A 13,707-nucleotide genomic window follows, 5' to 3' on the forward strand; every position below is an offset into this window, starting at 1 on the left:
TAAGTGAATCACTGAAGTTATGTTAGTAACACAGTTGTTCAGTGAATCTGCCTTTCCCATCGATTTTGTTTTTCAAAAAGTTGCAAAAGGTGATCATGTGTCCCTGGATAGCTTCAAGCAGTTACTCTTGAAGAAATTGTGAAAGCCCAAGAAGAAGCTGTCTGTAATACAATATTATTTAGATTCCAGAATTAGCCGGAGCAGTTCATAGCCTACCTTTCCAAGGCAATTTCTTTTATTATTTATTTATTACATTTTTCAGTATACACCACCCATCTCACAGTTCGAGGAAACTTGTCCACATTTCCGGTTTGCAGAGGCTGCTGATGGACTAGACCTGACTGCAAATGCAATTTTTTTTAAAAAAAATAATAGTACTGTACCACTACTATTATAGGAAAACGAGACAATAGAGTCCAAGAAGTTGACAACAACTAGCAGTAAAGAAAAAAAAATGAGCAACACTTCCAGGCAGGAAGGTGAATGAGGCCATCATGGAAAGTTCAGTAGGGCTGAAGTCATCTTCAGCGGCCTGTTGAAGAGCAAGGGCTTAAAAGCTGCAGGCAAAGCAATTAGAAGCTCCACTTTGTCAGTAGCCTCACAGCAACGTTACAGGGGAAACAGATCCTAGGTCACAATATCCCCAGAGGAACCAAGCATGGAAGAAACCAAACACTTCAGAGAGAATCACGAGAATTCCCTCCACTCTAACTGAAGGAAGATACTCTCACTCCACCCTTTGGGGACCAGAGGCCTTCTAGTGATGCCGTCCCCAAGATCTCCTAATGCATGTGCAAAAACCACCCAGCTGACAGATTCATCAAATCGTGACCTGGCTTTCCTATTCAGATCACAGGGTCATCTTCTCCTCTGATTTCTGCTCCAAGGGGGGAATCTCAGTAGACTTCCCTGAGTGCATGGCCCCTTGCTTCCACAAAGTAAGACATTTACAGTCTTTCTTTCTTTCTTTCTTTCTTTCTTTCTTTCTTTCTTTCTTTCTTTCTTTCTTTCTTTCTTTCTTTCTCTTTCTTTCCTTCATCTATCTATCTATCTTTCTTTCTTTCTTTCTTTCTTTCTTTCTTTTCTTTTCCTTCTTTCCTTTTCTTTCTTTCTTTCTTTCTTTCTTTCTCTCTCTTTCTTTCTTTTCTCTCTTCTCTCTCTCTGTCTCTGTCTCTCTGTCTCTCTGTCTCTCTCTCATTCTTCTGTACCACTTCAGTGCTTCCACATTTGCTCCCTGCAGAACTGCTGTCGCCAGGAGCTAACTAGGAATACAGCCCTGGCAAAGGAGACCTTGCCTTCAGCAGTGATTCAGCTCCCTTAGCACTGAACAAGGCAAGGGCATATCTCGGAATTCTATCTTTCCGCTCTCAAGCAGGAAGAAGAAAGATTCAGCCCCCCCCCAAAAAAAAACAGCTTATAAGGGTAAAAAAAGAAAATATCTCATAATACACAGGCAATTTCTTTAACTAGGGAAAACAGTAAACTTGTGGGAAGAGACTTTAAGATAAGGTTTAAAAAACAACAACAACTTATAAAGACACTCACTTATTACCAAAATAATGCAATCTCTGACAACACACCCATCAAGATCAAGGATTCCCTTCCCTCTACGAAATATTAAAAATATTTAGGGTAGGGCAGTGGAGAATGTTAACCACTGGGCTCCCTGGATCTAACTTTCACACCCGGTGAAGATGATGTCCCCCAAATTGCATTGGAATTTAAAAAACAATAACAAAATAAGAGCTATCCACCACGGGACCGCTGAAAGGAAACAAACTGCTCTTAATCTGGTCCTCCTCTCCTACTGCCAAAGCCGGAGGCTACTATTAGCAAAGGGAATATCGCCGATTGTATATTCCACGTATTTTGCACCCAGAAGGTGCAAATAACCAGCCTGTGTTTTCATCGCAATAGCCAGGGAATCAGGCAGGGACCGATGAACTTATATGAGCCGTGTTCAAGCTCAAGGAGACCCCGAGAAAACCTGAATTCAGAAGACGCCTGGAAAGACGAGCGATCATGCCGATATTAAATGATGAGGCGAAAGTTTGATCGCCTCGTTCTTGTGAGTCCAAATCGTCCTCCCAGGGCGACCGTCTACCTCCATCCCCTTTTCGGGCTCATCCCCGGGATCAGCATCCAAACCTCCCGTCCTGGAAGCCGGGCATGGGGGGGAGGGGGGGGCTTACCAGCCGATGGGCTGCGGACTAAGCTGCTGGTGCAATGCCACGGAGAAGCCAAAGAAGCTGCCCTTCTCTCCCGCTTGACGACGGGCTCGGCGACATCCAGGTTGAAGGCGGAATTCCTCCCGAGGCAAAGGCTGAGGAGGCACAAGAGGCGAAAGTCCAGCGCCCCAGACATCCCTGCGAGGCGTCGCAGCGGCGACTGCAAAGCGAGCCGGGCGAGAGCCACCGCGGCTCCAAAAGAGCTTCGCAGCCCCGCCGTCCCCTTCGGAGGCTTTGCTGCCAGCTGTCCGCCTCAGTCTCGGGCCTTGGCTCGCCCTCTGCGCTGCCCGAAGGCCGGCCAACCTCGGCGTGTAACCAAACTCCCGAGGCAAGGAGGCAACCTCGCCCGCCCGCCCGCGCGGGCTCTCTTTTTCCCCTCATCCATTCTGGAGTGGCGCTGGGCGGAGCCTCGCGCTCCCACAACAAACACGCCCTCGCCACGCTCTCCGCTATTGGACACGAGGGAGCGGAGAGCTGGGAAGCAGGTGCCGAACTATCTCCGGCTCCATCCCAGCGCCCGGGCCGCGCCATCCGGGTGGGCCGCTGTCAAACCCGAGATCCAAAGGGAACCCTCCCCACCACCACACACACACACGCCGTTAAAAGGACAAGGAGGAATCTGACTGCCACCCAGTGAGGCAAGAAAGAGCTCCTCCTTGCCCACGACGGGCAACCCAAATCTCAGTCGTGGTGGTTCCAAGGGTGCTTTTTTTTTTCAAGAGGCAACTGGACTTTCTGGTTTTTTTGTTTTTTTTAAAATACGTTTCCCTTCTCATCTAAGAAGCTTCCTTCAAGTCTGACTGGATGGTGGGGAAATGGAAGGATTTATACTCCTTTATTTGTTTGTTTGTTTATACTGTTAGCAACGTTTTCTCTTCTGACGGTTCAGGATAACTAGAGGACTTCCAAGCGAAGTGGCAGCTTGGAATATGCAAGGAAAACCACAATTGAGCCCAACTTTTCTGCTGCTAAGTGAAACATCTGTTGAGAGAGTTTTGCCCCGCTTTAACACTTTTCTTGCCAGTTGTTAAATGAGTCAATGCAGTTGTTAAGTTAATAACCCCGTTGTTAGGCGAAGCCGGCTTTCTCATTGACTTTACTTGTCAGAAGACTGGTGATCGCATGACCCTAGAACACTGCCCAACCGTCATAAATATAAACGAGTTGCCAGGCATCCACATTCTGTTGTGACCAGGGGAATGGTGCAATGGTCGTAAGTGTGAAAAATGGTCATAAATCTTTTTTTTTTCAGTGCCATTGTAACTTTGAACAGTCGCCCGATACCATTTCAGATAAATGGTTGTCCAATCACTTCTTTAAAACGTCCAATGTTGGAGCATCCACAGCTTCTGGAAGCAAGTTGTTCCACTGATTAATTGTTCTCACTGTCAAGAAATTCCTTCTTAGCTCTAGATTGTTTCTCTCCTTGATTAGTTCCCACCCATTGCTCCTTGTCCTGCAGATGTTTGGAGAATAGGTTACCCCCACCTTCTTTGTGGCAACCCCTTAGATATTGGAACATTGCTGTCATGTCATCCCTAGTCCTTCTTTTCATTAAAGTACACACCCAATTCCTAAAACCATTCTTCATGTTTTAATATCCAGTTCCCTAATCATCTTTATTGCTCTTCTAGAAGGTCCTTGTCTGTGTACCTGGTTTTGTTAGGTGAAATAAATGGGCCTTTTGGAGAGTGGCAGAGCTGAGGAGGTCAACTGTTAAAAAGATGGAATGCTGGAAATAATCAACTAATGGACATTGGAAGTTGGGGTTTCTCTAGGTTTCAATTCCTTTGCTGTCCTTGAGCTGATTAGGGGTTTTTTTTTTCCTTTGGTTTAAATGGAATTGCAGGGACTTTGGGGCAAGATGGATTAATTTGTGTCTGATGAGATTAGGCAAAGAGCTTGGCCTTGGTCACATCCAAAAAACCAGGAAAGAAAAGGTGCATTTGATTTGTTAGATTTATTTTCTCCATTGCATTTCATTTATATGACAGTAATATGTGTACACCAACATGATTTTAAACTATTAAATGTGAAGAAATTAAATGTTTCCTCGGTCATTCTCACTTTCTGGGTTGTTTTCTGTTATTTTCTTTTTATTGCTATTAATCCTCTGTGAACCACCCTGAGTTTTCAGCAAGGGGACAACCTCAGCAACTGAAATTATAAATCAAACAAGCAAACAATAGAAGCTTCCAGGGCAGATCCTGTTCCTGGATGCCACCCAACAATGTCAATTTTCAAGAGGAAAATGAGAAGCAAAATAATGAAGGACAACATTTTCCCCGAGGAATTCCATCCGAAAGAGAGAGATGTTAAGTTTGCTTCTGCTTTGACTGTTAAAAGCTCCAGGTCCTATTCTGACATATAAGACTAATCTCTGGGAGGAATACAGGATGGGTTACTGCCACTTCCTGCAGAATGCAAATGGCGGTAGACTTTAGGAGAAACCCTCCCATACTACCACCTCTTACAATACTAGACAACACAGTATCAACAGTAGAGACCTTCAAGTTTCTAGGTTCTATCATATCTCAAGACCTAAAATGGACACCTAACATCAAAAACATCATCAAAAAAGCACAACAAAGAATGTTCTGTCTGCGCTAACTCAGAAAGCTCAAACTGCCCAAGGAGCTGCTGATACAGTTCTACAGAGGAATTATTGAGTCTATCATCTGCACCTCTATAACTGTCTGGTTTGGTTCTGCAACCCAACGAAACAGACATAGACTCCTGAGAGTAATTAGGACTGCAGAAAAAACAATTACTACCAACCTGCCTTCTATTGAGGACCTGTATACTGCACGAGTCAAAAAATGGGCTGTGAAAATATTTACAGACCCCTCACATCCTGGACATAAACTGTTCCAACTCCTACTCTCCAAATGATGCTATAAAGCACTGCACACCAGAACAACTAGACACAAGGACAGTTTTTCCCCAAATGCCATCACTCTGCTAAATAATTCCCACAACACTGTCCAACTATTTAGTTAGTCTGCATTACTCACTATTAATCTTCTCTTCACTCTTATCACCCATCCCCTCCCACTTGTGACTGTATGACTGTAACTTTGTCGGTTGTATCCTTATGATTTATATTGACTGTTTCTGAGTATGACCTGGTTGCTTATTTGTACCCTATGACTATATTAAGTGTTGTACCTTATGATTCTTGATGAATGTATGTTTTCCTTTTATGTACACTGAGAGCATGTGCATGAAGACAAATTCCTTGTGTGTCTAATCACACATGGTCAATAAAAAGAATTCAATTCAATTCAATTCAAATAGCCAGCTCTGGAATCACAACTATCAGGAGTTTAAGAATCCTAGGCATCTGCTTGTCTAGGCTTCTAAATCCAGGATCCCAGGGGAAAAAAATGGGTTTGAAGGCCATCAATCTTACACAGGTAGGCATAAGTCTTGACAAAGAGAAGGCGTGAGGCCAGCCTAGCTTATCCTAGGATTGCCTATAAACATTTCAAAATGAAAAGCAACTGTAGTGACCCAGATGCTATTCACTTTCCAGAAAGCTGAAAAAAATTAGCCTTTTCCTCAATTATTAGGACTGGATTGATAGCAGAGTCTACATATGTGGATTTGGGACTGGGAGTTATATGTGGGATCCTGGGACATTTTCATTTTATATTTACCAAGTTTATTTTTAAATGTATTTTTGTTGCTTTATACAGTATTGGCTCACATTGTTAGTTGCCCAGAGTTATTTGCTTAACATGGGTAGCCCTATACACTTCCTTAATACATAAATAAATAAACTCAGCCCTTAACTTGATGAGCCTCTGGCAGGAGGAAAAGCATCCATCATATTTTCCAGGACGTGAGGGCTATTTTTAAATAGCTGTGAAAGTTTTAAGAGACGTTGGGAGTATTGGCAAGGACACTACATCTCTGAGAGTCCAGAATATTGGCAGGACGCAGTGGTGGAGTGCTACACAAATGTCACAGGAACTTGGAAGCTGTTCATCTCTTGGGACCCTGTTCTGCTGTTCAGGGGATGGGCTTTTGTGCCATTCATGAGACTTCTTCGCTGACCTGAAATGGATCCGTCATCCATGCCTTTGAGGAGTCATCTTCTACCTCCATTTTAGCGCCTGGTCTCTTGACATGTGCTTCTTCTCTTAGCTAGCTGTCTCCCTAGCTTTTGCTCTGGTTCGGTTAAACCACTGTGAGGACATCATAAGCACCAGTTGGGAAAGGTCCCAGTTTCTTCTGATAATCCCAGAGAATATAGTTCTGCAGTTCTCCAATGGTCAGGCTGCTCCCAAACTCTTAACAGAATGTGTTGCACTATAAGAGGCAACTCAGTTGCAAATATTCCAGCTTAGAATACCCACTTGGTCATTTCTTTAAATTGCCCTTCTGGGAGGATCTTGGGATAGGTTGGATAATTATAAATACAAACCAGATTTATGAAACACAGTTGAACAGTAGTCTCTTGAGATCTGCAATGGCGTTTGCTGAAATAACTGGATTTTGATTTAACATCATTGCCTGGCAGTTAAAATTTTGGCTGCTACAAAATCATTTTGATGGATATTTTTTTAAACTTATACTTCTTTTAAGTTTAAAAGAAGGTACTTTTAAGAAAGCAAATAGTGCAGGCATTTCAAAATATCCATGACAGGAATTAGTTCAAACAAAGAAAACAATGCAAAAAGGTCCTTAAATAATATCATTTAATATGCCTTGCAATACACATTATTATTTCACATTTTGATTTGCTATATGTTCAATTGAAATGTGCTATGAATTAATGCTAGGATTCCCTTTCCTGCTACTGAACAACTGTGTTGGACTCGGTTTTCAGAATTCCTAGCTAGCTACATAATCAAAGAGAATTACAGTCTAAATGCATCTGGACAGCATCAGATTAGATAATGCCGGTATCTACTTTCTTCAGAAGAAATTCAGAACTAGCCAGGCTTTTGAGCACATAAATACGTCTTATGAAATGCAGTTGGACTTAGCTGCAAGTGAAGGTGCACAAGATTGCTATCTTGTAGTACCAGCGATAATCACAGATGTAAAACTGGATTATGCAAAGAAACCTAATGACACTAATACATAGGAATGTGAGCCCCCTTGCATTAGCTCTATTAAAGATGAATTTAGCCGTGGAAGTTTCTTTAAATATATATGTGCAGAATTGTGTGCTAATATTCTTAAAGTGGGGCTATGATAACTTACTAAAACATGTTTTTATTTGTACACGCAAACACACACATGAACGGGAACCTACAACACCATTTGAGCCTGTTTGGCCCTAATGTAGAATTAATATTCAGTGTTTTAACTTAAGACGAGTAGGATCGTGTAGTCATAGATTACTAATAAACAATCAAATCATACTGGGAAACAAATAAAACAATATAAATGGAAAAGATACAAGATAGTAAAATAACTCAAGATAGTAAAACAACTGCTCCACCAGGCCATGATTCTGCCTGCTGCTGCTGGGTCCAGGAGGATATTCATGGTAAGACCGGCTCTTTCAGGAAGAATGACTAGCATATAGAATTAGTTCTGGAATCAATGTTAGCAAGAGGCCAAAGTGGATTGTTTGTTTGTTTTTTTGGCCAAACTACAACTCTTTTACTCTGAGGATCTTTCTTCTCATCCAGATCCCAATTGCCTTCAGATTCTGGTTCAGGACTTTTATGGGAAATTTCTGCAAATTCCTATTATTTCTCATGCCCTCCTTTTAAGCTGTTTTGCTGGTATTCGCTCAATTTATAATCACTAGAAATAATTGTCTCTTCTTACTTTCTTTCCCAGGAAATCCCATTATTACAAAGACAATGCCTAACACCATTTATGTCCAAGAGCACCAAATCTTTCCTGAGCAGCTCCTTATCCTCTCCTTAAACAAAATAGCCCTATCAGGAAGTAAGGAAGGTAGTGTCTTTTTAAGTTAGGGTGAGGCTTCCTGGAATTCTGGGGGGAGATTGAACATCTCTGTCCAATTCAGGGAAGTGGTTTTGGCAGAGTGGACATATCAGTTTCCCATTTTGCCTCCACAGTAAAATGCATGCTAAAAGCCCATTGGAGGAAAAAAATCCAATCTAGGGTTAGGGTTTTACTTCCTTAAATTCTAGGAGGAAATGCAGTATCACAGTTAGATTTGAGAAGGCTCCTTTGTAGTGGACATCTAACTTTAGGTTTCGCTTAGTTAACTGTAAAAGGATATACATGGGAAAACCCCTTTGGAGGAAAAAAAATCCAATCTAAGGTTTGGGGTTAGGTATATGGTTAGGGTTAGGATGAAATTCAGCATCATAGTTGTATTCCTTGAGACTCGTTTGGTGTAGTGAACTACTGACTTTTATATTTTCACTTACTTTACTTCTAAGGGAAAATACACAGAAAAACCCCACTGGAGGAAAAATATGGTATTTGAAATTAGGGTTCATCTTCAGCTTTCTTGAATTCTGGAAGGAAACACATCAATTGGATCAATTTCATGGAAGCTTATTTGGTGCGGAATGGGACAACTAGCCATGGTCAACTCGTCACAGCCATCTCTCTGTGGGACAACTCGCCACAGGACAATTCAACAAACACAAATGCTAAATTAATTTCAATGGAACAGTGACCAATAATAATAAAGTCAATCCAGTTGCAATAATTTGGATGAAAACATGGTCACCAATAATAAAAGTAACTGAATGAAACAATTAATGTAGCATTGAATTGTCCCGTGGCGACTTGATCCTGGCGAGCTGCCCTACACCCCATTTGTTGTATTGGACATCTTACTTTTATGTTTATTGCTTACTTTATCTCTAAGGGAAAATGCATGAGAAAACCTAATCGGAGGAAAAATGTAATCTAGAATTAGGGTTTGGTTTCCTTTAATTTGTGGAGTAAATCCAACATCACAGTTAGATTCGGGGAGGGTTTTTTTTTTGTCTAGTGGACATTTTACCTTTATCTTTTCACTTAGTTTACCTCTGAAGGAAAAAGCACAGAAAAACCTTATTGGAGGAAAGATGCAATCTAGAGTGAAGCTTAGGCTTCCTTGAGCACTGGTAGGAAATCCATCAAAGTGTGATTTGCAAGTGGGGGGCACTTTTTAGCATAGTGGAACTGGAATGGAGGCAGTGGGCAAACCAACAGCTGCAGCACAATGCAACTGCCCTTTTGTTAACTTCACACAATTTATGAGACAGGCATGTGTAGAGGCCCCAATGCTAGAACTGCTGAAATCCTCCTGAAAGGATAAGCCAGCCCATTAAGGACTCTTTTGAACACATTTTCAAAAGTGATCTTCATTTTCCTTCCCCGTGGATTAACTCTTTCTGCCTCCCAGTGTTTCTCAATTGTCACGTCCTTCCCTTTGCTCATCTCTGTGCACTTATTTCCCCATGCATACTATAATCTCATACAAACATACTTTGTAACCAACAGAATTGCCATGTTTGGTAATAAAGGGCTCAAGTTTTACGGTAGTGAGTAAGGGGATTGCCTTTTAGCTGGCTTTAAATACACTCCTAGCAAGAACAAGACTCATTGTATAAATCCTTGTTACTCTTATTTTCTCTAGATGAAAGATGGGTATGTATTTCTCTTAGGATGGATGCAGATTTTTGTTGTTCTATTTTATAAGTAAGTTGGGCAAGGTTTTTTTTTAACCAACTTCCAAATTAGTTTTAAAAATGCATTTTGTGAGTGGCATTTTTTGAACAATTAAGATGCAGGCTATTCTATTGCTAAGTGAGAAATTTGTTAAGTGAGTTCTGCCCCATTTTACAACTTTTCTCCCCACATTTGTTAACTGAATCACTGCAGTTCTTAAATTAGTAACAGTTAAGTGAATCTGGTTTTCCCGTTGACTTTGCTTGTCAGAAAGTAGCAAAAGGAGATACATGACCTTGAGATACTGCAACCGTCATAAGTGTGAGTCAGTTGTCAGGCATCCGAATGTAAATCATGTGACCATGGGGTTGCTGTTAACAGTCATAAGTGTGAAAAACTGTCATAAAGTCACTTCCTTCAGTGCTGTTAAAACTTCGAGCTGTCACTAAATTAATTGTGGTAAATTGAGGATTAGCTGTATAACGTACAAGTGGAAAATGTTCCTTATTTAGAAGATTCTGTTAGCTTCTAATCTAAAGCCTTTCTTGGAGTCACTCAATTAGAAAACTCAACTTTCATTATAGACCAGCGGTCGCCAACCGGTAGGCTGCAGCCCACTGGTGGGCTGTGAGAAAATTTTGGTGGGCCGCAGAGAAATCTCACCCCCAGAGCACCCCCCCAAAGCAATTAATCCAGGCTGCACAGAAACACAAGTCTGCTCAGCCCACATGGCCTGCGGGAACCCTCCCTGCCCACTCAATCCTTACCCGGCAAACTTGTCTGCTAAGTTGCTATTTTTCCTTTTTCTGACCATCATCTGTTCTGCTGTGCCAGGAGATTTAAATTAGCGAGGAAGCAGGAAATGGTTGGATTTCTTGCTTTCTAGCTAAGCACAGCCGAACCTCCCTTACAACTGAAGGTTTGCTTGCAAGAAAATTCAGTACAGACTCACAGCAAGCAAATTTGAGAGACAGAGCTAGCCGATGACAGATAGATAGATCACTGAATGATTCTGTGAGCAGCTCAGCCTGCCAGCTTTGCCTAATTTGGATAAAAGTTGCTTTTTTAAATAAAAAAAATCAACATTTACATACATGGTGTGTTGTGAGTTAATTTTGTGAGTTTGCTTGCAAGCAAATTTTATGTGACAGACTGAGCTAGCCAATGGCAGATAGATAGATCTCTGAATGAATCTGTGATTCTATGAGCAATTCAATCTGCCTGCTTTGCCCGATTTTTGGTAAAAGTTGCTCTTTTTTATAAAAAAAAATCAATATTTATATAAATATTTATAGTAATTGCATACAAGCCATGCCCAGCCAGTCACATGACCACCAAGCCACACCCACAAATTAGGCCACACCCACAGAACCAGTTAGTGGTCCCTGGGATCTAAAATTATCAGTTTGGTGGTCCCTGAGGTCCAAAAGATTGGCAACCCCTGTTATAGACTGTTCATTTGACACACAGCCAAACTGTCCGTTTAACCTTCAAAGAGTTGAAGGTGAAAGTTTGACAGGCTGCCAGCAATCAAATCTATTTTTTATCATTGTAAAGGGGGAACGAGGTTGTTCCATCACTCCTTGTCTTTCAAGATATAGTAGATTAAGCCAGCGGCCCCCAACCTTTTGGGCACCAGGGACTGGTTCTGTGGAAAGAGATTTTTCGGCAGATCAGAAGGAGCATAGTATGTGCTACCTGCATCACATGGATGGGGCTTTGTTTGCATAGCCTGGTTTCTGGTATGCCACGGATGGATGTCAGTCCATGGACCGGGGGTTGGGGACCCCTGGATTAAACTATCAACACATGCAGAACATAGGTATAAAGAGGATTGCATACAGGTTTTTTTACCAAATCAGTCCAAGGAAAGAATGGAACAGCATAGAAAACACCAACCAGACTAAGTTTTGGGGTTACTAGAAAATGCAGACAGGTAACCCCATACTGTGGCTGTGCCAAAATACAAAGCCTGCCCCTTAGAGCATCTCCCATGAATCCATGGCATAATATCAAGGGACCATTTCAGGCAATCAGGCAACTACTACCAGTGCAACCCACTGACATATTGAGGAAGTGATGTAGACGGCCAGCACCTTTTTTAAAAATGGAAAAGTGAACAGTGCTCAATAATGCTAAATTTTCAGTCAAAAGCTCCAATGTGCAAAGCTTGATATTTCCTAGGGAACCAAAGTCTAGGGTCATGTTTTCAGCAAAATATCAGGGGAAAAAGAGTTGCAACCCTTCAGCCCAGATGAGAATGATAAAAAAGGACAGGGCCCCAGCCTCCTGAAGGGAAGGGGCAGTCCCAGAGATGGTTGGATTGGGGTGGATGATAGAACCCAGCCTCTTCTACTCCTTTATGTACATTCAGTTTTTCATGAAAAGGCTTCTGCTGCCACAAGATGGAAAACATGTTTTTCACTGCAGGGTGACTTTAGCTATCTCAGTAGCAGACTACCAACAAGATGGAGGCTCTGGTATAAGAACATGAAAGTAGGTGGGTCATCTCTGTACTGATAAGAAAACTATGTAGACAAAAGCAAAGATATGGAAGAAGAGGGTAAGAATAACAATTGGACACAAATCCAGTCAGGAAGTATCATACAGAACAGTCATTTTCTCAACCAACATTTTCAAAAACGTTCAGCGAAAATCTGAGAGAAATTTTCAAGTTATTTTAGATAGAAATGTCTGTCTCAAGGCTTTCACATCCAACATGATGCAGATATCAATGTATCATTTCCATTAGCAAATAAAATTTATGAATTCATCGTCTTTTTATTTTTCTGATTCCTTTATATATCTGGGCCCACAACTTCTTTTCACCTAAATGCAGCAGTTTTCTTGTTGATCCAACTCTAATTTCCAGCAATAATTCATCATTCTGTGATTAAGCAAAATATGATATGGCATCTGAATTCAGTGAGTTCAGATGCCATATTGTATTTGGCTTAATCATCTTCTCCCTGTTACACTGTGACAAAGCCCTACCAGTAATTCTTAATTTAATGTTCTTTTAATAAGAACAGCCAAGTTCATTCCCGCATGTTCAAATTACAGCCAGCCTCTTAAAATTATTTACTGTTAATTCATCATCTATCAAATGATTCATACATATGAGGTAAATTGCAAATTATCAGTAAATAACAGAAGTTGTATATTTTTATTGCAAGTTAAACTGAGGGATGAACATGAGATATTAGCTTTTCCCCTCTTATGATCTATGTACAGATTTAATCTATAGTCAGTATATGGGAGAAGTTTGCTTCAGATATTTCCCGTAATATATTTTTGGCTTGTCTAGATACCCCACTCTCTATGGATGTATCCTATCAAGAGTGAGCTGTTTTTTGCCCTTGTAAATGCAACAATAAAATATCCAAGTGTCGCTTGCACATGTGAAGCCCTTATAAATTTTATAGATAAATGCCTCTATTACAGTACAGTCCTTATGACCACAATTGAGCCCAGAACTTATGTTGCTTAGTGAGAAATTTGTTAAGTTAGTTTTGTCCATTTTACAACTTTTATACACACTTGTTAAATGAATTACTGAGTTGTTAAATTAATAACATGGTTTTTGAGTGAATCTGGCTTCCCTATTGCCTTTGCTTGTCAGAAGCTCGCAAAATGTGACTTCCAGGATACTGTAACCGTCATAAATATGAACCAGTTGTCAAGAGCTGTAGTGGCAGAATGGTTAGAATGCAGCACTGCGGGCTTACTCTGCTGACTGCCGGCTGCTTGCAATGGTGGTTCGAATCTTACCAGGCTTAAGTTGACTCAGCCTTCCATTCTTCTGAAGTGGGTAAAATGAGGGCCCAGATTGTTGGGGGCAACATGCTGACTCTGTAAAACCGCTTAGAGAGGGCTG

At 41.2% G+C, this 13,707-nt stretch overlaps 1 protein-coding gene across 1 annotated transcript in view; it reads right to left on the reverse strand.

Moving 5' to 3' along the window:
- Positions 1-13,707, reverse strand: part of LOC113443188 (integrin alpha-7) — a 76,242-nt gene that overhangs the window by 60,439 nt on the left and 2,096 nt on the right. Inside the window, 2 exon segments of the mRNA XM_087923181.1 lie at positions 2,193-2,604; positions 4,296-4,385. Of these exon segments, the coding sequence (XP_087779307.1) occupies positions 2,193-2,604; positions 4,296-4,385 (502 nt within the window).

Source organism: Pseudonaja textilis, chromosome 2 (genome assembly GCF_049901715.1).
Source record: "Pseudonaja textilis isolate UNSWEBS1 chromosome 2, rPseTex1.2, whole genome shotgun sequence".
Classification (NCBI taxonomy): domain Eukaryota; kingdom Metazoa; phylum Chordata; class Lepidosauria; order Squamata; family Elapidae; genus Pseudonaja; species Pseudonaja textilis.